At 38.4% G+C, this 26,805-nt stretch overlaps 1 protein-coding gene across 1 annotated transcript; it reads left to right on the forward strand.

Moving 5' to 3' along the window:
* Positions 1–24,714, forward strand: RIOK3 (RIO kinase 3). The gene is made up of 13 exons (XM_045527547.1): positions 1–657; positions 7,191–7,306; positions 8,563–8,708; positions 8,802–8,909; positions 9,114–9,223; positions 10,470–10,613; positions 11,492–11,619; positions 17,342–17,539; positions 18,660–18,819; positions 20,883–20,963; positions 21,061–21,150; positions 22,015–22,122; positions 23,046–24,714. Exons 1-13 carry the CDS (start codon positions 595–597, stop codon positions 23,151–23,153), a joined length of 1,560 nt encoding a protein of 519 aa, XP_045383503.1. The 5' UTR covers positions 1–594; the 3' UTR covers positions 23,154–24,714.
* The last annotated feature ends 2,091 nt before the right edge of the window (positions 24,715–26,805 follow it).

Here is a 26,805-nt window from a genome sequence, read left to right on the forward strand (position 1 = left end):
TCCGACCGTCCTCTTCAGTCCCTTTCCCTTCTCTAAATCTGCCATTTCCATCTCCCAAACCATCGCGGTTTAGAATTACGCCGGGAAATAATGAATGTACACAGAGGGCCTGGCTGGTTTGTTTATTTATAGTCCACGCAGTCTAATCTAGTTTAACTAGACGTAGCGGCTATCTGGGGCTGCCAGGGAGGAAGCAGGGGGAAGGCAGTGCGGGGAGAGGGCAGAGCCTGGGCCAGAGGAAGCCACACCCAGCCCCTGCCGGCACTGCCAATCGAGAGCACAACCACCGCCTGCGGGACTTCACAGCCCCGGCCCGGAGAGCAGGGACCGGAAGTGGCTCCCAGGGATGTGGGCGGGGAAAGGTGCCTTAAGGAGGAGCCAGAGGCGGGCGTCCAATCGAAAACGACTGTGCTCGCGGTAAGGGCGGAAGAGGAGCGGTCTAGTTCCGGACGCGGCCGCCGTTGCCGCCGCCATCTGTCACCTCAGCTCCGGCACTAGCCGCCGGTCACCCCGGCCCCTTCTGTCTCCTCGGCGGAGCCTCCTGCCTGTCCTGCCACCTCTCTGCTCTGTTCTTATCGCTGTCTTCTTCCCCCAATGGATCTGGTCGGAGTGGCATCGCCTGAGCCCGGGCCGGCAGCGGCCTGGGGACCCAGCAAGGTGAATGGCAGTCGGGAATGGCGTACCTGTCTTGGCTACCTATGCTGGTTCTCTGCGAAGGCCGGGGGAGGGCGACTTCGTGGGCGACTCTGGAAGTTCTGGGACGGGACGCCGGCGACCTCGGCAGTGGGAGACTGGCTGAGGGGCTGCCGGGGTGGGCGTAGAGGGAGTGGAAAAAGGCTGCGGAGGCCACCCTGGGTGGTTAGGTTTTTAATTCTTCCCCTTACCTTCTGAATCTCCGTGGCATATATTTGAGCAGGACTGGCTTACAGACGCTGACATTTCAGGGGGAACAAGCACGGTCTTGTTTTCACGGGCCAGGTGAGTCAGCTGAACAAACAGAAAGCCAGACAGAAAGTTGGTTTAGGAAGCTGTTTCCTTAATTTAACAAGTGTGGTTATCCCTGTTCAGTAATGTCTTGTTTTGAAAGTGGTAAAAGATAAAACCCAGGAGCACCCTTCCTCCCTCGACGCTAATACTCAAGTGTACACTACATACTGTAAAACGGTTCATGATTTGCCTGGGCTTTAACGTTTAAACTTTTTTCTAGAATGGCAAACTAAAAACGTTTATTTCATATTTGGTTTCTCCAGGCTGCTCCTTCTCATGATACTTTCATTAAAAGGATGAAAAGACTTTTCTGCCACTTTATTGAAGGTTTGTTTGAGAGTAGAGTGCTTCCATTGGGTTTCTGTTCCACAAGCTAAGGTTGTGAAGGAATCTAGCTTTTTTAGCTTCATAATTGTTCTTTACATGCTCACACAGAATATTTGCGCCATTTGAAGGGTTGCCTGTTAATCTTAATAGATCTCGGATTTGGTCTTAACAGAAAAAAGAGTAAATAATCACCTCTTAAGTAAAGGAAAATTAATTTTATAAAAGTTCTCATAGGCTGTCAGAAGAATCTGAGATATTCCATTGGCAAACGCAGTTACATCTACATGTTGTGCATTTTTTGTTAAGGCCTTGTTTACAGGGTCAAGATAAGACATAAAAGGATAAATCAGTAGATTGTGACTAATTGATATTTACATGTTAAAGACCTCCAGTTAAGTATCAACAACAGCTGGTAAAAACGTTAAATGAGGCAAACTTCACTAGGAATACATCCTCAACTCAGAACAAATTTCACTTACAAAACTAATAGGGTAGGCATGATGTCTCACATCTGTAATCCCAGCACTTTGGGGGGCTGAGGTGGGAGGATTGCTTGAGGCCAGGAGTTCAGGACTAGCCTGGGCACCATAGCAAGACCCCATCTCTACAATAAAAATAATTTTTAAAAAACACTAATTCAACAATGACATATTTTACATCAGTCATATTCTTATTTAGGTGTACGTCATCAGCACTATCAAATTCTGTTTTCATCATTCAACAAAAAAGATGTTTCTGGGGTTTATTGATGCTTGATTGGGAGAACAGTGTTTCGACAGGAAAAATAATGAGAAAGAGGCTGAAAATACTACTTAATCCTTTCCTTTAACCTCATGGAAGACCAAAGTGATTACAGAAGCCTACATGGAGGATGTGGAGATTTGAGGAGGGTCTTGAAAAATAAAAAGATTGTGAATACTTTTTAGTCAAGATGTCTTTATACTCTTAAAAATCATTGAGGACCCCAAAGAACTTTTGTTTACATTGGTTATATCTATTGATATTTATCATATCAGAAATTAAAACTGAGAAATTGAAAATTTTTAAGTCATTTAAAAGTCATGTGTTGACAAAAATAACATTTTTGTATTTAAATAAAACTATTTTCCAAGACAAAAATCAGTGAAGAGAATAACATCGTTTTACATTTTTGCAAATCTCTTTAATGTGTGACTTAATAGAAGATAGCTGGATTCTTATCTCTCCTTTTTTCTTTCATAAGTTTCGGTGGAAGTATATGAAGAAAATTCATCCTCGTAGATATGTAGATAATAGGAGGTATAATTTGAAGATGGGTAATAAGAGCACAGCAGCAATACTGACAGCAGACTGAGTTAATCTCTAAAAATATACATTTATATCGTAAATCTACCACCTTAAAAATTTTAGAAAACAAGAATACCCAACACATCCCATTAGCTGTCAGAGCGATGCTGTCATTATATCTGATGTAGACTTGGAAAACTCCATACTCTTGGGAGAATAAGAGTAAAAAAGACAGAAATGTCTTATTATGAAAATTTTGACCTCACAGACTCCCTGAAGGGGTCTTGGGGATCCCTCTCCCAGGGTACCAGGGTGCCAGTTACAAAATGCCAAACTGCTGATGGACAAGGAATTTCAAAGGGTATTCCAGGAAGGGAGGATTGGCAAACTGTGTAGGCAAAAGTAAGGAAGTGTGTAGCTCTGTTGGAAAGCTACGTCTGAGAAACTCAGAGCTGAGAGAAACCTAAGGAGACCTGACAACTAAATATAATGTGGTGCCCTGGATGGGATCCTGGAACAGAAAAAGGACATTAGGGGAAAACTAAGGAAGTATAAATAGAGTATGGACTTTAGTTAATGGTAATGTATCAATATTGGTTTGTTAATTGTGACAAATGTATAATACTAAGACAAGATGTTAATAATAGGGGAAATTGAGTGTATGGTATCTGGGAACTCTATACTATCTTTGCAATTTTTTCCTGTAAATACAAAACTACCCTAAAACGTTTTTTAAAAAATGGATTAATGTTATGTAGACTCCGATCACTTTTTCCAGAGACCCATGTCTTGAGATGTAAAATTACTCACTTCAATATTCTGCCTAGATTATGTATTCTAGCTGCATGGTCAGAAGAGGGACCTTCCTGTGAGTTATGATTCTGTTGACTCGCTTCAGGTAGAGGACATAATTTTTGTTGTTATGTGCCTGTGTCATGCTTGGTGCTTTTGATTTTACTTGATTCTTTCCCCATAGTTGTCCGTAGTAAAAAGTGGGACAGGCAGCAAAGGGTGCATCTTTAGGATCTGGAAGGAAAGGGGGATGATTTCCCTCCAATCTGCAGCCAGCCCGATGTGGGAGAATGTGGTAGTCGTGAAGAACCCCAGGGAACACAGTTCACTGGTGGCAGTTTCACAAAGAAGGGGAAAACATGAGTCTTAGGGTTCTTTAGCAACAGGAAAGAATGAATCAGGGAGCTGGTTATAGGCTTGATGGGTATCCTTTGAAATAATTAACTGGAAAGGACTGTGTGGGGTTTTCTGATCAGATTATGATGCTCTGGGGAGTTTATGTTGATGAATGGAATAGTGGGAAATGACTTTGAATAGCTAGGATAGAGCAAGATTATGGAGGGCTTTTTTCCCTACCCCATTAGATTTTTTGGTTATTATTTCAACATTTAATAAAATTTCTCTATTAAAAATAGTGTTTGGTTTACTGAAGAGTCACAAGACGATGACAGAGGATTCCCTTAAACACACCTTGTGGTACATGTTCATAGCAGGAATGTCCAGTAAATTTTCTAAGCCCCCCTAGTGGTGGTGAACCACTTGTGCCCGCAGGGAAGGCACAAGGGGTTCTGCCCCAGCCCAGAAACTGTCCCTCAGACAGCCTGGAAACATTTTATGGAGGGGTTTTGACTGCTGGTTTGAAGAGTTTGGATTTGATTTCAAAGTATGGGAGTTGGCAACCTTTCTGAAATCTTTATTTATTTGCCTCTCCCAAGGAAGTTTCCTCAGTGTGAAGTGGCCCAGCTGAGCTGGCCAGTAGTATACAGGACAGTGTGGTGTCTAGAGTCTAAGATTGGTAGCAGTGGCAGTTAGGGTGTCTTGGTGCTATTTGTGGTCTCTACGTATTTCATATTTCCCTTCCTGATCCACTGTGTCAAGGAGTAGGCAAATCTGCCTCAAAATAAAAATTACTGCCTGTCATTTTTGCCTCTTCTGAGAAATTGTCAGCTAATACTTTATTTAATACCTTAGCAGGATTAATTGACAGATGGCAAAAGACTAGAAGCCTCAGAAGTGGGTAGGCAAAAGGGCAGACTTCAAGATGGAGGAAAGGATGTTAGGAGAATAGGGATGTAGGAAGACATCAGGCCTCTGCAGCCAAGGGGCACCCTGGCAGTTCCATTCAGTAGCTCCAGTGTTTCCTTTTGGCACATATTCGGTAAATACTTGAATCCCTCTTTATGTCCGAAGCTCTGTGCTGGGCTCTGTGGATGAGAAGACCTCACCCTTCAGTGGGCTCCTGCTGTATTGTGGCTGACGCATTAACCCTATAACAGTGATAGGTCCTGTACTAACAGTGTTCACGTAGTGGGATGGGAACACAAAGAAGAGGATCCATCTGATGACATTGAGCCTTATAGAGGAGTTAACATTTAATTAGTGTGAATAGAGAAGGGAGAAAAACCATTGAGAGAAAAGAACTTGTGAGGACATGGGGGGCTGAAAGCATACCATATTTGTTATGTAATTAGTATTACTAGAGTAGGATGAAGGTTGAGACTGGAAGGATAAATTAGGATAAGTTGTGAAGGGCATTCATTGCTGAAGAATTTGGATTTTATATTACAGACAGTGGGACGGTTTGCTTCTTACATTCCTGAGTGAGGTGATTAGGCAGTCAAAATGCTAACAGTGCAGCCTCCAGCCCTACTACCTTTGTTCAGATGTCAGCACTTCTGCTACAGTGTTACCTTGGGTTAAAAAAAAGTTCTATGTCTCAGTTTTTAAATCTATAAAGTAGGGATGATATTTCCAACTACACAGTTGTTGTGTGACTTAAATAGTCTATGTAAGTTATGTATACTTACCAAATGACTTAAATATAGTGAATATTCAAATGTCTGTTAGGTGGCTATTAGTCATTTGCCTAAATCGATTGAGAATTCTGAGTCAGAGAATACAATACAGACTTTTGGAACCTGGACTTCCGGAACTGATCAGATGAAGCATTTCTAGGCTGTATCTTCTACCTAGAGGATACAGAAGGAAGTCAGCAGAGTCATGTGGCCAAAAGATTAGCTGTGTTCTCCAGATTACAGAGCTGCAAGATTCCAGACCTTAAAATCTCACCAGGAGAGTGCTCAATTGCTGATAAGCTCTGAGTGAATGAAAGTCACTGCAGACCTTCAGGAAGCCTCCCTGTTATCTCCAGGCCTAACCTTATATAAGGCTGGAACAATTCTGCAATAGGCTAATGTAGGTATGTGCTAGGGGTCAGGTGCATGTCCTCAAACTCAGGATGAGACTAGATAAAACTTGATTCTGATTCATTTAGGCATGAATATATAATTATCAATTGTCACCCTTAGGTGCTCCACCCAAACAGCCTGAACCAAGTAAATTCCTGAACGTCACATGCTGTGTAACCTGAACAAAGGTCACTTGCCCAGTTGTCTCCAAGAGTCATAGCAACAGGCCCTTAGACCAAAAGGCCATTAGACCAGCTGGAGAGCCTATACTGGCTAAAACTTGGTTAAATAATTTTGTGGCTAAAACAGATATCATCATATTCTATACCCTAAATTAGACACTCAATCGTAGTTAAGGAATGAGTTTGGACTTTATCCTAAAGGCAGGGTAACAATAAGAGATTTATTTTGATTCACTTTCCTTTGAAACTGAACCAATCAGATCTGCATTTTAGAGAAACCATTGTGTTGTGTGGAGAATGAAAACAAGCAAGACTGGGAGCAGCAAGATTAGTTAGGATGCTCTAATAGTAGCCCAGTGATCAGATACTTCAGTGTAGAATCACGGAAGAGGGATGGAGAGAGCTGGGCAAGTTCAAGAGATGCTTAGACATCTTAATATTAATGGTCTTAATCACTAGACTATAAAATGTAATCAATTGCTGCTGCTAAGTAAAGTGGCTTGCCCTCTCAAAAATTATGAATTGTGAAATAAACCTACAGTTTCTATTTCAAGAAGGCTGAGACAGTGGATGTCATTGAGAAAGGCCAACTGAATTCACAGAATATTTCTTTGCTGTATTTGTATTCTTTTATTTTTTTACTCTGAGTCAAGGGCAAATGTATTGAGTTTGTTTCTCAGCTTATAAAGTTCAGAAATATAATTTTCATTGTTCTTGGTTTTATTTTAGCATATCCTAAGATGTCTTGAGAGGGGCTGACATACTTTGTACATTTAGAAGACTTAATGCTTAAATTAGAATGGGGCATAACTTCTCAGTTGGCTTTGAATTGTGCTAGTTGATATAGTCTACTCCTATAAGAAAATCTACTTGGGAAGCCAGATTATAAGCAAAAGGTAGCTTGGTGAGCAAGGAATTGGGACAAGGAGAGTTATATGAACTCATTGTCTGTTGTAGTAGCCTGGTGTTTCCCCTCAGCTGTAAGCACATACCTACCAAGCAGCCTAGAAAGTGCTTTGGGCTATTTTAGTTTACATTTATCCTGGAGTAAATTTGACCTGAGAGGTATTTTTACTTTTGAGATGATTTCTGCAAATAGCTATTTATTCATTTTGGGCTTTTAACTACATAGTTTATTTCTCAAAAGGTAAAATTATTTATAAGTTGGAAAGTATTTCATTATTATGAATTGAACTGTTCCCCCCTCTTTTTTTTTATATGCGTGTAGTGTCCATGGGCTACTCCTCAAAATACAATATCTTGTTCTTTGGCTGATGTAATGAGTGAACAGTTGGCCAAAGAATTGCAGTTAGAAGAAGAAGCTGCTGCTTTTCCTGAAGTTGTGTAAGTAAAATTCACAAAGTTTCTATTTTATCTAGCACCTTATTATAGCAAAGTTTTGGGATTTGATGAGTGATTATCATGACAACTGAGTAAGAAATACATTTAGAAAAGCAGTGCAGTAGGGGCCGGGCTCAGTGGCTCATGCCTATAATCCCAGCCCTTTGGGAGGCTGAGGCGGGAGGATAGCTTGAGGCCAGGAGTTCACGACCAGCCTGGGCAATATAGCTAGCCCCCATCTCTACAAAAAATTAAAAAATTAGCTGGACATGGTGGCACATGCCTGTACGGGAAGCTGAGATAGGAGGATCACTTGAGCCCAGAAGTTCAAGGCTGCAGTGAGCTATGATCATGCCACAGCACTGAAGCCTGGTTAACAGAGTGAAATCCTGTCTCTTTTTATTTTATTTATTTATTTATTTATTTAGAGACAGAGTCTCACTCTGTTGCCCAGGCTAGAGTGCCGTGGCGTCAGCCTAGCTCACAGCAACCTCAAACTCCTGGGCTCAAGCAATCCTCCTGCCTCAGCCTCCCAAGTACCTGGGACTACTGGCATGCGCCACCATGCCCGGCTAATTTTTTCTATATAGTTTTAGTTGTCCATCTAATTTCTTTCTGTTTTTTTTAGTAGAGATGGGGTCTCACTCTTGCTCAGGCTGGTCTTGAACTCCTGAGCTCAAACAATCCACCCGCCTCGGCCTCCCAGAGTGCTAGGATTACAGGCCTGAGCCACCGCACCCGGCCGAGATCCTGTCTCTAAAAAAGAAAAACAGTACAGTAGAAAGAGCACCATACCAGGAGTCTACTGATATTTGAATTTTGGACCTCAGTCTGTGATTGGTTTTCATTATCTTGGACAAACCACTAATTCTCTGGGTTTTAGTGATTTCATATTAATACAGCAGTTGAACTAGATGAGGTACAACTTTGATCAAGTGTTTGTAGTTATCTTTTCATAAATATTTATCTCTCTTATGATTAGAACACAGAACAAATAAACTCTGGGTCTCAGTTTGAATTTTATTATAGACCCTTTAGCTTTTTCCTCCCAGCTCTCTCAGTCCTAGTTGGTGCTCTCACACGTGCATGCCATTAGTCTTGAGCCTAGTTGGGCAGGAGAAGGTGAATGGTTTCATAGAGTTCTTTCCCATAGTTTGGTACAGTTTTAACACTGAAAAGACACCTCCTTCTCTCATAATTGGTAGCCTCTGTTTACACAAATGCATTATATTAAGCTTATGTTGCTTTATTTTGAATAGCGTTACTGAAGGACCATTTATTACTGGAGAAAACATTGACACTTCCAGTGACCTAATGCTGGCTCAGATGCTACAGATGGAATTTGACAGAGAATATGATGCACAGCTTAGGCGTGAAGAAAAAAAATTTAATGGAGATAGCAAAGGTACTATAACCTTATTGTGACAACTTCATTGAGCAGTAAAAAATGCTTGTAATGTGCTCCTAAAGAAATCTTCAATTGTTTTTGCCTTTTAAGTTTCCATTTCCTTTGAAAATTATCGAAAAGTGCATCCTTATGAAGACAGCGATAGCTCTGAAGATGAGGTTGACTGGCAGGATACTCGCGATGATCCCTACCGACCAGGTATCAATGCATTCATTTTCTAGGGGGGTAGAATAGAGGTACATGAAGACTAATATTTCCAATGAACCCTTTTAGTTTTTTATTTTCCTTTGAATCTCGTTTGGTAATTTACTCTTAGATTCAAATGTCTCTTCAGACAATGTTGAATGCAGCAATTTAGTCTTTGCTATTTTTATATACTTGGCTTGTCTTAATCGCCTTTAGCAAAACCAGTTCCCACTCCCAAAAAGGGTTTTATTGGAAAAGGAAAAGACATCACCACCAAACATGATGAAGTAGTATGTGGGAGAAAGAATACAGCAAGAATGGAAAATGTAAGTTACAGAAAGTATCTATCTCTGAATTGAGAGTTTTGTTTGCATAAGTTTTAAAAACATAAGATTCTAAATAAACATAGTATCTTAAATTTCTGAAAACATCTTTCTTCCTTTCTAAAGATGCTTTAGATAACAATATAGCAATACCATGAAAATTCAGCCACTAATGAGAATATAAATTACTTCGGAATAAAATTCTAGAGCAATGTTGAAAAAACTAATTTGATTTACATTGATTCTAAAATTAAGAAATAGTTCTTATGAATGTAACATTCATTCTTCAGCGTATTATTTTCTATAAAATAGCATCCCTATCCAAGAAACAGATAATAGTGGTGACTGGGGGATAGGAATGGGAGGGAGAAATACTTTTTACTATATGCCCTTTTATGCTTTTTGAGTTTTTTATCTTACTCCTGAACTATTCCTGCAAAATCAGAAATAAAGTATGATTTTAAAATACAGCATTCTAACTCTTTCATAAATATTGTGGTTAACATAAAACATTTAGACTTTAGAACACAAATCTTGTTCAGTAAACATATTATTAAATTATATCATTTCTAGAAATATTCCAGATCTGACCCTAGAACACTGCTGTCCAGTAGAACTTTCTGTGATGATGGAAATGTTCTATATCTGCTTTCCAGTATAGTAGCCACATTTGCTATTGAGCACTTGAAATTTGGGTGATGCAATTGAGGAACTGAATTTTAAAATTAATTAAACTGAAATATACACATGTGGCTAGTGGCTAATTGGCCTGTGCCTAATTGGCCTGCAGCCTAATTGGGCTGCACAGCTCTAGAACATAATTATCATGGTATGGGCATAGTTTGATATGCTAACCCACTCCTCAAAAATAATTATGAAATTTTATTTCTTTGGTAAGGTTTGATACAGCCTTTACAATATAGTATTACATCCTTTGGCTGATGTAAAAGCAAGGTACAAAGCATATGTACCTTGCATAGCTGAAAGACCTTAGTTTTAGATGTGATTACCTATATTCTATGCATAGAATAAATGCCTTCCTTTGGGTCACTATTTCTTATGTAGCAGTGCTCCTCTTTCTGTTAGTTATTTTATTTTTTCTCTGTAGTACCCATGGATTCTGATTTTGTAGCATGATCACCTATTGAGTAAGAAACCTGTTCCAAGTGAAGACTAATTTTATTGTTGATTGTTTGTTTTTTACTGTCCCCATTTAAAAGTATATCATGCTAATTCTTCTTTTTGGCAGTTTGCTCCTGGGTTTCAGGTAGGAGATGGAATTGGAATGGATTTAAAACTATCAAACCATGTTTTCAATGCTTTGAAACAACATGCCTACTCTGAAGAACGTCGAAGTGCCCGCCTTCATGAGAAAAAGGAACATTCTACTGCAGTAAGGATTCCTTTTTTTCTTCTTCTTTAATGGAAAGATTCAGATTAGAAAACTTTATGTTTGGGGAAAAAACAAAACTTCATGTTTGATGTTTTTTTATGAGACTGGCTTTTCAAATCAAAAATATAAATAAAATCCAAGTGGCTTTGCTATTTGACTTTTCAGATTTAATATGTTGATTATTAATCACTTACTCAAACCTAATATTTTAGTGGTCATAGTTAATTGGAGTATATCATTTACATTGCAGCTGAAATGTTCCCAGATTTTTAAAAAAATTGTTTCCTGTTACATTACTGACATATTTATAACTTAATAGACTAATGTTTTACATTAATGAAGAGCATGTCTAATATCTTGAGAATAAACTAATTTATTAAAGATTTAGAAAAACTAACGATAAGAACACTAGAACTATTTAAACTGCAGATAAAATTTGATTTTGACTAAGCTAGTGTCTGACTCTTTTATAAATTGACAATAATTTTATGTGTTTAAGGGGTGACTTTTAATGGTTCTTTGAGATTTTCACTTTCAAAGACATCAGAGTTATATTTATAGGTATGAATTTTATCTTGACACCACTCTTTTAAGAGCCTGTTATATATACATCTAGGTAAATTAAATAATAAAGGTTAAAAAAGTAAATATTTGTTTTGAAGCTGGGTGTGCTAGCTCGAGCCCTTAGTCCTGGTTTTTGGGAGGCTGAGGCAGGAGGATCATTTGAGCTTAGGAGTTTGAGGCTAGCCTGAGTAACAAAGCGAGACACTGTATTTTAAAAAAAAAGTAAATGTTTTAAATATTAGGCATTGGAAATGGTCTAGAAAATGTTTTATGATTAACAGTTATTTTCACTTACAATGTTTTATCTTTTGCAGGAAAAAGCAGTTGATCCTAAGACACGTTTACTTATGTATAAAATGGTCAACTCTGGAATGTTGGAGACAATTACTGGCTGTATTAGTACAGGAAAGGAATCTGTTGTCTTTCATGCATATGGAGGAAGGTAAATGAGCACAGTATGATACCATCCTTTCTTCCCAAAGATAATGCTGCATGCAAGCAGAGTAATTTTGAGTGTTACTGTGGAAAGTCTAACCTAGACAAACTGTGTGATCTGGAGCAAGTTACTAAACCTCATCTCATATGATTTTTGTGGGGATAAATGAGATCACATTGGATAGTACCTGGTATATATTAATCTTAATAAACATTTATTTCTTCTTTTAAGCTTTCTTTCCCTCTTTTCAAATCCCACCTAAGGGTTCCCTGAAACCAGACAAATACTAACAGCACAAATTATTTTAAAATGAAAGATTATTCATGGTGGTATATTAAAACTTTACAGAAAGGATTAAAATAAGCAATAGCTTTCATATTACCTACTCTCACCTCATAGATCTTTTCTCCAGAGGTAAGCACTATTAACAGTCCTTTGTCTTCTAGGAATTTTTTTACACATATATCCTTTATTTTGTTCATACAAAAGAGATTATACTCTACATTCAGGATCTTAGTTTTTTTCAGTTAATATATTATTATAATATTATTAATATTCTGTATTACTAGCTTTTGCCACCCCAGTTTTTAAAATAGTACATTCCATTGTGTGGACTATCCTTGTACATACATCTTGGTATGCTTTTGCAAATAGATCATTAAGCTAAATTCCTAACAGTGAATTGCTGGGACAAAGACTAATATGCATTTTTTCCCTCTTTTTGTTAAATAATGGAAGGCCTCATGGAATGAGGGATGGCTGATTTTGCTCACTGTTTGGGCCCCTGAGCTGGCTATTGTAGCAAGCATGTTTCTTGATTTCTTTCATTTTTTAAAAATTTATTTTAAAATTTAGAAAATTTTTTCTCATATGTCATGTAAAAGGCCAAAATCTTGAATTTGTGTTTATCATTTAATAGGAGGGCAAATGTCATTTTCCCTATGAGCTAGTCAAATCCCAGGTTGTGTATATTCTGCATGTCAGTAAATATTGCCAAATTGCCCTGTGAGGTGGTTATCCAATTTATACTACTACTTGCAGTATGAACCTCTTTTCCTCATCTTTACCAGTGCTTAGTATTATCAAACTTAATGTTTGTTGACAGTGTGAAAGATGAAAAGTAACATCTTGGTATTTTGGTGTGCATTTATTTATGATTAGGTTGTACATTTTTTTCAAGTGCTTTATTATCCATTTGTATTTCTTATCAACTGTCTCGTTTATCCTTTTTCCATTTTGTGTTATACCCCATGATATTCTATATAATGAATGATCTTTCTGGTGGAATTGGTATCGTAATCTGTATTTCAGCATTTCTAAGTTAACAAAACTAGAGAGCTTTCCATTTTCTACAACTGAAAGTAAATGCTTTTAAAAAGTTTCTTAGTTTTGTTTGTAACATAACAAATTGCTACAAACTTAGCAGCTTAAAACAACACTCATTTATTGTCTGATAGTTTCTGTTGACCAGAAGTCTGGGCACGGCTTGGCTGGGTTCTCTCTCGCATATGGCTGCCATCTAGGTGTTGGCCAGGCTGTGTGTTCTTTTCTGGAGCTTGGCATCCTCTTCCCTTGGCACTGTTCAGTTCCTTACAACTATAGGACTGAGGTCCCACTTCCTGTTGGCTGTCAGTCCGGGGCTGCTCTCAACTCCTCAAGGCCCTGCAGTTCATTGCCATGGGGCCCTCTCACAGACCCTTTCACGTGCCAGCTCATTCCTTCAAAGCCAGCATGAGAATCTCATTCCAGACTGATAAGACTGAGTCTTTTTTTTTACTCACCCACCTCCCCAAGACTGAGTCTTAGTGAAATGTAATCACGGGAATGACTAGACCATCACCTTTGTCACATAACATAACCTAATGCAGGAAGTGGCTATCCCACCCATGCTTAAGGGGAGGGGGGCATACACGGTGTGCACACCAGAGCCTGGGATCTTGGAGGCCATCTTATAATTCTGCCTCCCACAAAACTCTTTTGGTTTCTATTACTCTCAGGTTGGCCAACCAATTAACAATTACTCAAATAGTAACTTGTACTAGATTTTTCAGGGAATAAAATATAAGGCATGTTTTCTACTCTCAAAAGAGCCTATGCTGTAGCCAAGAGGAGAACATTACAGCAAGAATCTTTTTATGGTCAATAAGATAATTACATAATAGAGAAAACAGTTAGGCAAAGGAGATCTTGTAGGGGATAGGAATAGAGAACAGAACAAGATCATTGCCAGGCACACTCAGGGAAAGCATCATGATGAAGTTAGATCTCAACCTGGATTTTAAAAATAGGTTTAAAAAAATCCAGTGTTGAGTGCAAAAGGCTAGTTGCAGAATATAGTGTATCATCTATTTAAAATTTTAAAGACATATAGAAAATAATGTATATGGATGTTTATAGATGCTTATGCATATATATACTTATATATCTATCCTTAAAAAGGACTAGTAATAAAGCATTCATGATAGTGATTGCCTCTGGCGAGTTGGGATAGGAAATGAAACTACCTGGGTGATAATCAAAGGGAACTTCAGCTTTATCTGTAACGTGTAATTCTTTAAGAAAAATGCTAAGAATGGGAGTGTTGAAGTTTAGGCACTGAGAAGATTGGAAGGTATGTGTTTAGAGATAACAGGAAGTAAAGCTGTATAAAGCAAACTGGAAATTGGTAAGGAGGATCTTAAAAGCCAGGCAGAAGCTAAGACACAGGATGTCATTTGCTAAGAAACAGGATGTTTTTCAGCAGAATGACAAGGTGAATTTTATAAATTGGACTCTATGCTAGAGACCTTCCAAGTAAGGAATTTCTCCTATGGTATTTTTGATAGGGTGTCACCTACTATATGGTTAAACTATTCCAATGACAAGGAGCTTATCATTTTAAAATCTATCCTATTCTGTCATAATGTCTTTAAATTACTGGAAATTTCTTCCCTGTATAGAGTCTAGTCTGTCTCCCTGAAAATCGAGTCTTCCATTCACCAAGTATTTGGGCACCTACCATGTGCCAGGTACTCTTCTAGGTGCTGGAGATACAGTAATGAATGGTGCAGGGAAGGTCTCTGCTCTTATAGAATGTGCTTCCCCCTCCCCTCAACCCACTTCCAAGACAATAATAAATAAAAAGGACTGAGCACGATGGCTCACACCTGTAATCCTAGCAGTTTTGGAGGCTGAGGCAGGAGGATCGCTTGAGCCCAAGAGTTTGAGGTTGCTGTGAGCTAGGCTGACACCATGGCACTCTAGCCCAGGTGACAGAGTGAGGCTCTCAGAAAAAGAAAAAATAAATAGGCTGGGCATGGTGGCTTGTGCCTGTAATACTAGCACTCTGGGAGGCCAAGGCAGGAGGATCACTTGAGCTCAGGAGTTCGAGACTAGCCTGAGCAAGAGCGAGACCCTGTCTCTGCTAAAAAAAATAGAAAGAAATTAGCTGGTCATGGTGGCACGTGCCAGTAGTCCCAGCTATTCGGGAGGCTGAGGCAGGAGGATCGCTTGAACCCAGGAGTTTCAGGTTGCTGTGAGCTAGGCTGACGCCACGGCACTCTAGCCCAGGCAACAGAGCAAGACTCTATCTCAACCAATCAATAAATAAAAATAACAAATAAACAAAATCAGGTATATGCTATGCAAATAAGGTGATGTCATAGTGACTGGTTAACTAGTTTTGATTAGTAGGACAGGGAAGTCTTCTTTGATGAAGTGGCATTTGAATGACACATCTAGGATACGTCAAAGATCAGGTAGAAGGGCATTCTGGACTAGAGAACGACTAGTGCTAATGCCTTTGGACAGGTACAAGGTTAGTGTTTTTGAGGGAATGTAAGACAGCTAGTCTGGTTGGTCCGAGTGCGGTGGTGTTTACAACTAATTGATCACAACCAGTTACAGATTCCTTCGTTCCTTCTCCACTGCCACTGCTCCACTTGACCGACCTAAAAAAAAAAAAAAAAAAAAGACAACCAGTCTGCCTGGAGCAGAGTACGTGAAGGGAAGAGAGGAGGCTGGAGAAGTAAGTGGGGGGTTAGGTTAGATCAGGTAGGGCTTTATAATCCAGGGTAAGGAGTCTGCTCTTTATTTAACTGTAGTGGGAACCCAAGGTTTGAGTTGATTTTTATTTTCAAAACATTACTTAGACTGCTGTGTGGAAAATGAATTATAGGAGGACAAGAGAAAAAGCAGTAAGATCAGTTAAAAAGTATCATGGTAGTTTAAATGAGAGATGGTGGAGGTTTGGACTAAGGAGGTGATCATGGAAATGAAGAGTAGGAGAGCATCGGTGTGTGTTTTGAAGGTAGAATGAATAGCACGTGCCATTGGATTGGATGTGGGGTGTGAGAGGATAGGTTCTGGGCCAGAGCAGCTGGTGGTGGTGCCATTTACTGAAGTGAGAGCCTGAGGAAGGGTAGGGTTAAGGGTACAGTTATCAAGAGTTTCGTTTTGGGCTTGTTAAATTTGAGACACCTGCTAGATATCCAGATGATGTCAAGTGGGAATTGGATAAATGGGCCTGGAGGTCTAGGGAAAGTCAGGACTGGGATAGAAATGTGGGAGTTATTTACATACAGATAGTATTTAGAGCCGTGGGGCTAAAGGAAATTGCCCAGGAAGAGATTGGGGAGTGGGGTTGTCTCAGAACCAGCTGGAGAGACTCAATGGAGGAGGAGGAGTCAGCTGGGAGAATATGGTACAGAAAGAGGTTGGTAGTTTGATTCAGATTCTGTCCTCTGGATATATAGTTCCTTCCTTTTCCAGATTAACATCCTTTCAGCTATTTAAAGGTAAATATTGTCTCTCATTCCATTCACCTCCTTTTCATTGTCACTGCCACCACCATGATTCAAGCCTTTTAATATCTCACTATTGGCAGACTATTGCAGTAGTATCCCAAGTGGGCCCCACACCTTTAGCCTCTCCCTGTACCCTTCCCTCCTGACCTTACCTTATTTGATCCTCATGAAGTGTGTCTTTGAGAGTGCCATGCCCAGAAGCCCTTGAAATTTCCCACCACCTGGGAATTCGTCCATGCTCTTCGCACATGTGCCTCTGTCCTGTCCCTTTGGCTCCAAGTTGTGTCATTCCCTCTGTCCAGCCAAGTTTTAAGTGTAGTGTGTGTTGTTCCTCAGACATGTCCTACAGTTTCCTACCTCTGCTTTTGTTAATACTGTTCAAATCCTACCTGTTGTCCTGGTTCTGTTTCAGATGCTACCTGCGCCACGAAGCCTTGCCTGACCTTTCCAATAAAACAGGCCCGTCCTATTCTGCTTTTATCCTCCCTGTCCCCTCCTCATAGACTCACAGGGCAGCAACCCCTTTACTCACCTTTATATCTGCTAGGAGTAAAAGAGTTATTTTTAAAATGAGCTGTTTTATTGTTTTTATTGAATTTGCCCCAACACCATCCCAGGTAGACTGTAGCCTGTTTTAAAGTGTATGTCTACATTGTATCTCAAGCATGATTCCATAGTCATTAAGTGAAGAACATTATGTTATGGACTGTAGAAAACTGGTTGACAATTTATTTGAAAGTATCTTTTATTTTAAAAAAAATCAAACCAAAACCTAAGGTTTTATTAAGATCCAAAACTTAAAGGCTTAAGAAAAAAAAAAAAGATGAGACTTGACACTCTTAGAAAAGGTAGATCTAATTTAGTGTTACAAAATCTTTATTTTGAAATTGTCTTACTTGTGAGCTGGCAACTTGTACTGACTTAATTTTTCTTCTTCCACTTAGCATGGAGGATGAAAAGGAAGATAGTAAAGTTATACCTACAGAATGTGCCATCAAGGTATTTAAAACAACCCTTAATGAGTTTAAGAATCGTGACAAATATATTAAAGATGATTTCAGGTTTAAAGATCGCTTCAGTAAACTAAATCCACGTAAGATCATCCGCATGTGGGCAGAAAAAGAAATGCACAATCTCACAAGGTAAAGAAAATCATTGTGCTAGAAATAGTCTTGGGTAAATACCTTTTTGTATTGGGACAAAAAATCTATGCTTTATTTTAAATTCATGTATAGAAATAATGAAAGGCCATGTATATAACCTGAATTCATACTTATGATGAAAAAGCCATTTCCTTTTTTCTTCCTCAGTGAAGTTTGAGGGAAACTAAGGCATTTTCTCCCTAAGATATGCTATCTTTTAAATTGTCTTTCTCAAGAAATAAAACTTCCAGCATCTAATTAGGCTTAGCGTAAAATATAATTTCCCTTTTTTGTTTCAGAAAATGTTGTTTAGCACACCTAATTTGTTAATTTGTTGGGGGTTCCAAATTGCATTTTGCTTTAATTTATTAGACTCATTTCTCAATTCTCTAAGCAGTTTATTTTCTATCAAAGAATTTGGTTTATCAACGAAGAAATTCAGTAATAACCCTTCCCATTAATAAATCTTCCCATTATCTTAATCTGTCAAAAGCTTGATTTTAGTTTGTTCTTTTCTAAAGATGTTTACTTTCAAAAATAATTATCCATATATATTAGTTGCAAAATTCTTCTACTTCCAAGTAGAATAATTTCCTACTGACATCTCATTTCTGCCTTTCTTAAAATTCTTCAACAGCTTCCCATAGTCTTTAGTGTAAATTCAAAAACCTTTTGTGATATGGAGCTCGCCTGTCTCTGTAGGCTAAACTCATATTTCCCTTCATCTTACTCACAGGTCCATCTGTATTGATTGATTTACGTTCCCCAAACGGATTGTGCTCTTGAGTGCATTTCCTCCCACTGTCTCAATCTGGCTAATTCCTGTTCCCACCTCTTCTAAGAAGTCTTCCTGGGTGCTGTCCACTCCCATAGCTCCTAGCCATGCCTCTGGCAGCGTGGATGTCACACTGCACTGTGATTGTCTCCTCACTTCTCTGTCATTTCCACCAGTCTGTGGGTTCCTTACGGGCAGAGGCTGTGTCTTACTGTCTTTGTATTCCCATGTTGCCAGTGTAGAACTTAGTACCAACTCATCGCAGGCCCTGAGTAGATATTTGTTGAATAAATGACATATATTCTCCTTCTGATCTTTGCATTCTTGATCATTTCTTCTGTGTAGAATGCAGAGAGCTGGAATTCCTTGTCCAACAGTTGTACTACTCAAGAAACACATTTTAGTTATGTCTTTTATTGGCCATGATCAAGTTCCAGCCCCTAAATTAAAAGAAGTAAAGCTCAGTAGTGAAGAAATGAAAGAAGCCTACTATCAAACTCTTCATGTAAGTTGTGCCTTTAAAAGCATTCACACACTGACTTTGAAAAACATTTCCTCTAAACTTTAAAAAATGTCCTCAAATATTAATAGTACTATTTCAAGGTATTACAACAAGGACAAACTGAAGTTTGTGAAGGAATGTTAACATTGAAGAGTTGGGTTCGAGACCAGCCTGAGCAAGAGCGAGACCCCATCTCTACTAAAAATAGAAAGTAATTATCTGGCCAACTAAAAAATCTATATAGAAAAAAATTAGCCGGGCATGGTGGCGCATGCCTGTAGTCCCAGCTACTCGGGAGGCTGAGGCAGTAGGATTGCTTAAGCCCAGGAGTTTGAGGTTGCTGTGAGCTAGGCTGATGCCATGGCACTCACTCTAGCCAGGGCAACAAAGCGACACTCTGTCTCAAAAAACAAAACAAAACAAAACAAAAAACATTGAAGAGTTGTCTTTATATCAATATGTACGTGTCTTGAGTAGTTTTAGAAAACTTCTAGACTTAAGGAACAAGAGAAGGCTTCATTGTTAGCATTAGTGACATAGAACATGAAGCTATTTGTCACAAAACTTCATTAAGTAAAATTTGATGTTACTACATTTAGCAGATATAGTGCCTCATTAGTTTGTATGCTTTCTTGAATACTCTGGCTCTAAGAGTGAAGGAAGGGAAGCAGATTTGCTCTCATTATAAGAAAGTGATGAAAATTGAAAATAGTAGGAAGTGTAAGTGTTAGAGTTGGAAGGCACATGTTAGGAATCTTGAGGAAACTAGTCATGCTTTGAAACAGCAACTTGAACACTGCAGAAACTTAATGTGCATCTTATGCAGTCTCTGCATCAAGCTGTCTTGTCATGCAGCAGCTAATGTGAATATAGAAATGTTAATCAAATTAATTTTTTAAGATATGGCTAGAGGCTGGGTGTGGTGGTTCACACCTGTAATCCTAGCACTCTGGGAGGCCGAGGGAGGAGGATTGCTTAAGGTCAGGAGTCGAGACCAGCCTGAGCAAGAGTGAAACCCCATCTCTACTAAAAATAGAAAAAATTAGCCAGGCATGGTGGTGCATGCCTATAGTCCCAGCTACTTGAGAGGCTGAGGCGGGAGGATCGCTTGAGCCCAGGAGTTTGAGGTTGCTGTGAGCGAGGCTGATGCCACAGCACATTAGTCTGGGCAACAGAGTGAGACTCTGTCTCAAAAAAAAAAAAAAAAAAAAGATATGGCTAGAAAGATGATCTGTCTTTTCCTGCCTCCAATGGGACAACATTGAAAGGAAAATCAAGTCCATTTTTCTGGCTTCTTTGGGAGGCGAGGTGGCTGGGAAAGAGATGAAGTAGTGATGCACTTTTCCTATTTAATTCTATTAAGACAGGCAAACAAATGCATTAATGTTGATTTATACTATAACACTAGGGAGTCACCATCAATAATAAATATATAATGCCACTTAATGTATAAGAATATCTCTTTCCCTAGCCAGGTGTGGTGGCATACACCTGTAGTCCCAGCTCCTTGGGAGGCTTCAGCCCTGGAGTTTTGAGACTGCAGTGAGCTATGATTGGGCCACTGCACTCCAGCCAGGGTGACAGAACTATATCCTGTATCTAAAAAAAAAGAATAAAAATAAAAAATATCTCTTTCTTGTTATGTCTGGCAGGAAGTACTTTTCACCTTAGAATTGTATATACCACATACTGGTCTTTATGGGACATTTGCCTTTTTATGAAGGGAAGTGGCTTACCTAGGTCCCCTGATTAGTGACAGTAGACACAGCTGCTCTCTTACTGGTGTGCGAGTCCAGGTCTGACCCTTGGCCTCCTGATCTTGCTGTCACAAGAGCAAGGAAGTGGAGTGTCACACACTGATTCCCCTCCATGTGTTACTGTTCCCCCACGCTACCTAAACAAACAAAAAGCCCAGTCCTAGATTGTACAAAGTAAAAGGGAAATAAGTTCTTTAATTTTGTTTTGCTTTTTTTCTAGACAATATTGGTTGATACACACATTTTAATTGCATAGGTAAACAGAATTGTTTCTTCATTTTCTAAATGTTTGCCTTCCCTCCTTAACAGTTGATGCAGCAGTTATATAATGAATGTACACTTGTCCATGCCGACCTCAGTGAATATAACATGCTGTGGCATGCTGGAAAGGTGAGGAGCCCATTTTGTTAAAGTTCAGATTCAATTACTTGATGTCAGTTATTGAATGTATTATGAATACATCACTGTATGTTCTATGTTTAAATAGGTCTGGTTGATTGACGTTAGTCAGTCTGTAGAACCAACCCATCCTCACGGCCTGGAGTTCTTGTTCCGTGACTGTAGGAATGTCTCACAGGTAGGCATGTAAACCAGTATGTCTTTTCATAGGATGTAACAGGTCTAAATATTTTTTTCACCCCTATGATAAGTAGGAGGACCATATTCTTGGGGGTTGAAGGAAGGGATCTTCTTTCAAGATAAGGATATAAAGTTCAATTTGTCAGGTATCATTTTCAGCAAGAATTTGATTCCATGTTTCACATTTAATTAAAATGTTCAAGGAAATTGTGTTTTACATATTTAAACAGTCAAGTAGACATTTAATGTATGCACAGTGCTTAAACAGAAGCTGGTATACAGTAAGCCTGTGTGCTTATTGCCATCATTATTACCATGAAAAGGAGCACAGTGTCCTTAGTGGGACAGTGTCTGGCCACTGTCACTGTGAAGCAGAGTAAAAAGATTAGGTAGGGAAGGTAAAACTCAGTAAGCACCGAGCTGGGTTGTATTTGTTTGCCATTTCTAAGGGAAATGAGTTGTTAGCAATAGATTCAGATAGGAATGATCTTTCTAAAGGCTAAAATAACATCATATTGGAAATAACCTCTGAGCCTGCTTGAAAATTTTAATTCGTGGGATTTAGTGAAAGTATTGCATTTACACATTCAAGGCAATGCTAAGAGTTTTATATATACCACTCATTTTTATAGCCGTAGCAGGGTGTGGTGTGATGAACTAAATCCAGAACGCAGAACAGATGTGTAAGAAGATGAAAAGCAAGTAGAACCTGAGCATAGTTAAACTTGAAGTGGGAAAATTAGTAGTTGAAAAACGAGGGAAGGAATTCAGTGGTGTCTTACAAGTGTATTGTTCCCTATTTTTAGTTTATAAGAGAACCTTGCTAATATCTCTTGCTGACTTTCTTACATTTCTTTACTAGTTTTTCCAGAAAGGGGGAGTTAAGGAAGCCCTTAATGAACGAGACCTCTTCAATGCTGTTTCTGGCTTAAACATCTCAGCAGATAATGAAGCTGACTTTTTAGCTGAGGTGAGTGACACACGGCTCTTTTCACCTTGCTAGTAATGGAGAACTGCATAGAGGACATAACTGAAATCCAGAGCTAATTTTATTCTCTCTTCCCCTAAAACAAAATTAATTTGAGATTTTTCTTTTCTTGAGATGTTTTTGGTTCTTTCCAGGCTTAAAACTTAAAATAAACATAGAGCAAAACACTTTTTCAAGGAGTTCACAGTTTAAGATTGACAGACTACACATGGGCAGTCTAGTCCTATATCCCCGGGTTTCTTGAATGAGGAAGTTGACTGACAGACACTCTGGGTGATACAAAAAGCAGTAACACATGGTCTCTGCCCTTCACTGAACACAGAAAGTTAGAAGTCGCCATCCTTAGACATACCCAATCATCGTAATAGCAGATCTACAGAACCATAAAAAAATCTCCCTCCAGAGAAGATCTCTTAAAATTGAACAAAAACTGAAAAGTGAAACAGCAGTTAATTATTCCCAACATTAATACCCAAGCAGAGAATGATTATTGAGTCTGTTCCAGAACTACTCCATATGAGTTGAGTTTGGTTCAGCTGTGCTAGAACCTAAGGCCAGAGGAGAAGTAACAGGAGGATGGTAAACTCAGCATCTAGCACAGTATAGTTGCTCAGTCAGTAGGTATTACTGCTGTTGAATGAATACTGGAATTTTCTTTTTCTTGTTCCCCGAAAGTTTTATAAAGTACACAGTGAGACATGTCTGATTCCAGTTGCTAGCTTGATAAAAATACTAAATATTTGACCCTGGTAATATGATCAAGTCAAAAACATACATGTATGTGTGAATATATGTGTGCACACACACTGTAATTCCAATTCAAGGGCAGCATCATTTGGAATATCCTCGTACCGTTTCTGTGAAGTAGGATTTTGACAAATGGATTCAATGTATTAATTTTGTAGATAGAAGCTTTGGAGAAAATGAATGAAGATCATGTTCAGAAGAATGGAAGGAAAGCGGCTTCGTTTTTGAAAGATGATGGAGGCCCGCCGGTACTCTATGATGAATAGCACCAACACCCACTGCTTTCAGTGTTCACACAGCGGTGATTGTCAGCTGCCAACAGCAAATCAAGTTATGGGTGACTTGAAATACCAAAACATGAGGCATATACAATGGTGCTTCTGTGCTTTTTTCCCCCTTGTACCCCATGTGCCAGACGTGTGGAATTCTTAGCTCAGCATTGAGAGAATAAAATGTCACTACCTCTCATCTTACAAACAGGATAATATAATTCTTTAACAGCTATAGGTTATCTGGCTGAAATAGGCCTAATTTTACTTGACTCATGTTACAAAATGTTTTGATGAGAATTTTTAAAACTTAGGTAACATTTCCAAATGTGGGAGGAAGAGACAGGTGTGTTTACAAGGGAGGATTTTATTACAACATATTTGCTTTATTCACCTCCCTGTTTTGTGTTGTCTTTCCTCAAATATTTTATTGGCTTAAAATTAGCCCTTCTCAATTCTTTTTCCAGTGTGTGGCCATGACTCTAAAGGAAAATTTATTCTCTTTAGTGGGTGTTACAAATGGAAATTTGGTTTCAGAATGTTTGATGGAAATAGTCATGAGCAATGTACTTTTTATTAGTACATTTCATTTTCATGAAAATGAACTGAATTCTACTTTTGTCATACTCATTGAAGAAAAGGCATCATAGGTTTCTGAAAGAGTTAAATGTATAAGAACTTCTTAACTATCTGGATTTTTAAATTTAGCTTTCAACTTCTCTACATTTAGGTAAAATGATTAGGATATAACTCATGGTGTGACTGCTCTATACTCATAATGAAAATATAAATTATCTGGAAGGACAGAATATAAGCCTTAACCATGTTTGACATATTTTAATGAAATCAACAAAACAAAATTCAGTTTACATTTCACTAAAACCATATACTTGTTGATTTTGAGAGGAATATAACAAGTTAATTAGAAATATTAAGTAATCAAAGTATGTATAAAACCACTTGTGTATCAGATTAACTAATTTGAGCTATCAGGCCTCATCATTAATACTTTTTAGCACTGGCTGTATAACACTTCTTTAAAAAAGTAAGCACTGTACTGGAAAAGTATATTGGCTTTGTTAGGATTGAAGTTCATTAAGCACAATGTAATCATTCCTCCTATTACTAAAGTCAGATTGGAACCACTAAAGATCCAAACCTTCTGTCTGGTAATAGAAAGTAAAAATCTAGACATCTTTTACATTGGAAAGCTTCTCTTTTAACATTATTTCAGAATGCCAAATATTTTCTTTCTAGAAGAATATTTATTTTTGTTTTGTTGTATAGCTTTTAATTACATTTCAGAGAAGTGTGATTTTGGGTAGATACTTATTACATTTTTGAAATGTTTACTACTCTGAAATAAAGATTTAAGTGACTGGTGATTATTGGCTTTATGGAAATTTCAGAGAACTAATTTTTAAAACCATTAACCATTTTTTTGTTTTTTGTTCTCTGACATACTCTGACAAAGAGCAGCAAACCATTGCTGTGTGGCATTCTTGGAGTGTGCTGTGAACATGCTTTTTAAGAAATTAAAAATGAAGAGATCATTTTAGAATTGGCTCTTTGTGTGGTTTCTTCCTGTTCCTTATATTAACTACATCCTGGTACGAAGTTACTCTTTCTGTATAAAATTAAGCAGTACTGTTTTAAGCAGATTTTCCCCCTCAACTTCTCAGACTTAGATTTCCATCCCAGATGGCCTACTTCACATGACAAATGGGTTTTCTCTCTCTTATAGGTCAAAGTTTTCACATAGTAGAAAAAGAAAGTGTAAAATGTTGGTTTGCTAAGTAAAGAATCAAATACAAATGGAAAATATATAAAATATGGAAATAGGGATATTTTACCTCACTTTAATGGAAGTAGATAATGGCTATAAAATAAGGTATCAAAATAAGGATGACTGTAGAGAACTTTTCTTTCAACAAGATAATTCATTGCCAGTTTCCTTTTTATTTTAAAAAAATGAGATTTTTTTCTTGCTTACAAAAGTAGGGCATGTTCATTTGAATTTAAATATTATCGGAATTTAGAAATGATAAAGTCCCTTCTATTCCAAAAACTACTGCTTATAGTGTGGCATGCATCCCTGCCAATTTTTTTCCCCTCTAGCATATGTTATATTCTTTTCTTTTTTAAAAAAAAAAATCTTTGAATAAAAAGCAAGATGAAGTGAGGCAGCTGATGGGGAAACGTTGAGCATGGTAGGCTTCCTAAGGAAGATGGAGGAGATAGTGTTGGCCCTAACATGTGTTAGAGGGAGAACATTTTTTACTGCTCATCAGAAGGGATTGCTCTCTGCACCTTTTGAAATTCCTTGTACTTTTACAGCACTTTATACATGGAAAAAAGTTCACCTGTGATTTTATTTTCAAACCTTGATTCCTTAGGTTTTTGAAGATATATACTCTTTCTTTCTTTTCTTTCTTTCCTTTCTTCTTCTCTCTCTCCTCCCACTTCTCTCTATCTTCTTCTTCTTTTTTTTTGGTAGATATGAGGTCTCTCTATATTGCCCAGGCTGGTCTTGAACTCCTGGCCTCAAGCAATCCCCCTGCCTCAGCCTCCCAAAGTGCTAGGGTTATAGGCATGAGTGACTACACCCTGCCAGTTCTATAAACTTTTTAAAAAATCTCCCTACTGCTTTCTGGGATAGGAAGAACACATAATAAAATAGAATACCTGATTGACACAATACCCTAAGAACAATATCTGGGTAAAGCTCCAAATGACCCAAGGTTTATAAAAAATGTAGGAAATGTCAAAAAGGATTTGAAAAGTTAAATTTGAAGCAAGAAGAAACATAAAAGTTCATTGCTTAAAGTATTAGTGTATAGTTAAGTAACAAAACCATTTATTATTTTTGAAGTACCATATTTATAAAACGCTAAAACAAACATTGGACAGAGGATTTGAAGCCTCTTACAGACTCAGTGTGTCCCCCTCAAAATTCATGTTGAAGCCTTCTCCCCTAATGTGGCTGGATTTGGAGATAGGGCCTTTAAGTAGGTATTAAAAGTTAAAGTGAGGTTGTAAGGGTGGGGCCTCAATCCCATAGGGCTGGTGTCCTTATAAGTGGAGGAAGGTAAGGCAGAGAGCTCTCTCCTTGCAGATCATCTGCATCGCAAGGAGAGAGGCCTCACCAGACCCCAACCCTGCTGGCACCTTGATCGCTGACTTCAGCCTCTAGACCTGTGAGAAAAGAAATTTCTGCGAAGACACTCAGTCTGTGGTATTTTGTTAAGGCAGCCCAAGCTGACTAATAACAAAGCCCAGGATAGATTTAAAGCTTTCTTGGTGGGCGAGGGTTGGGGAAGGCATCTAAAAATATCCAAACCATTATATTTGGGAAAATTCCAGTGCCTCTGAGACTGGTGAAGAAAAGAATCATAGAGAATGAGAAGATAATAGAAGGCTGCAGGTGGGCCACTACCACCACCTTCAAAGGGGGAAAAAGGTACATGATAAGACAGCATGTTGTGTATATAGAATTAATTATTAAAATTGTTTCACCACCTGAGCTTGTGTGAATTTTTTAAAAAAACTTATGCAGGGTTATTAAAATAGGGAAATAAAACAGGATTTGGGGCCGAGGCTTTTTTCTGATGAGCTAGAAGAATACAGACAACATGGTGGAAACTTTAGC

The sequence above is a fragment of the Lemur catta genome, chromosome 16 (genome assembly GCF_020740605.2).
Source record: "Lemur catta isolate mLemCat1 chromosome 16, mLemCat1.pri, whole genome shotgun sequence".
Lineage (NCBI taxonomy): Eukaryota > Metazoa > Chordata > Mammalia > Primates > Lemuridae > Lemur > Lemur catta.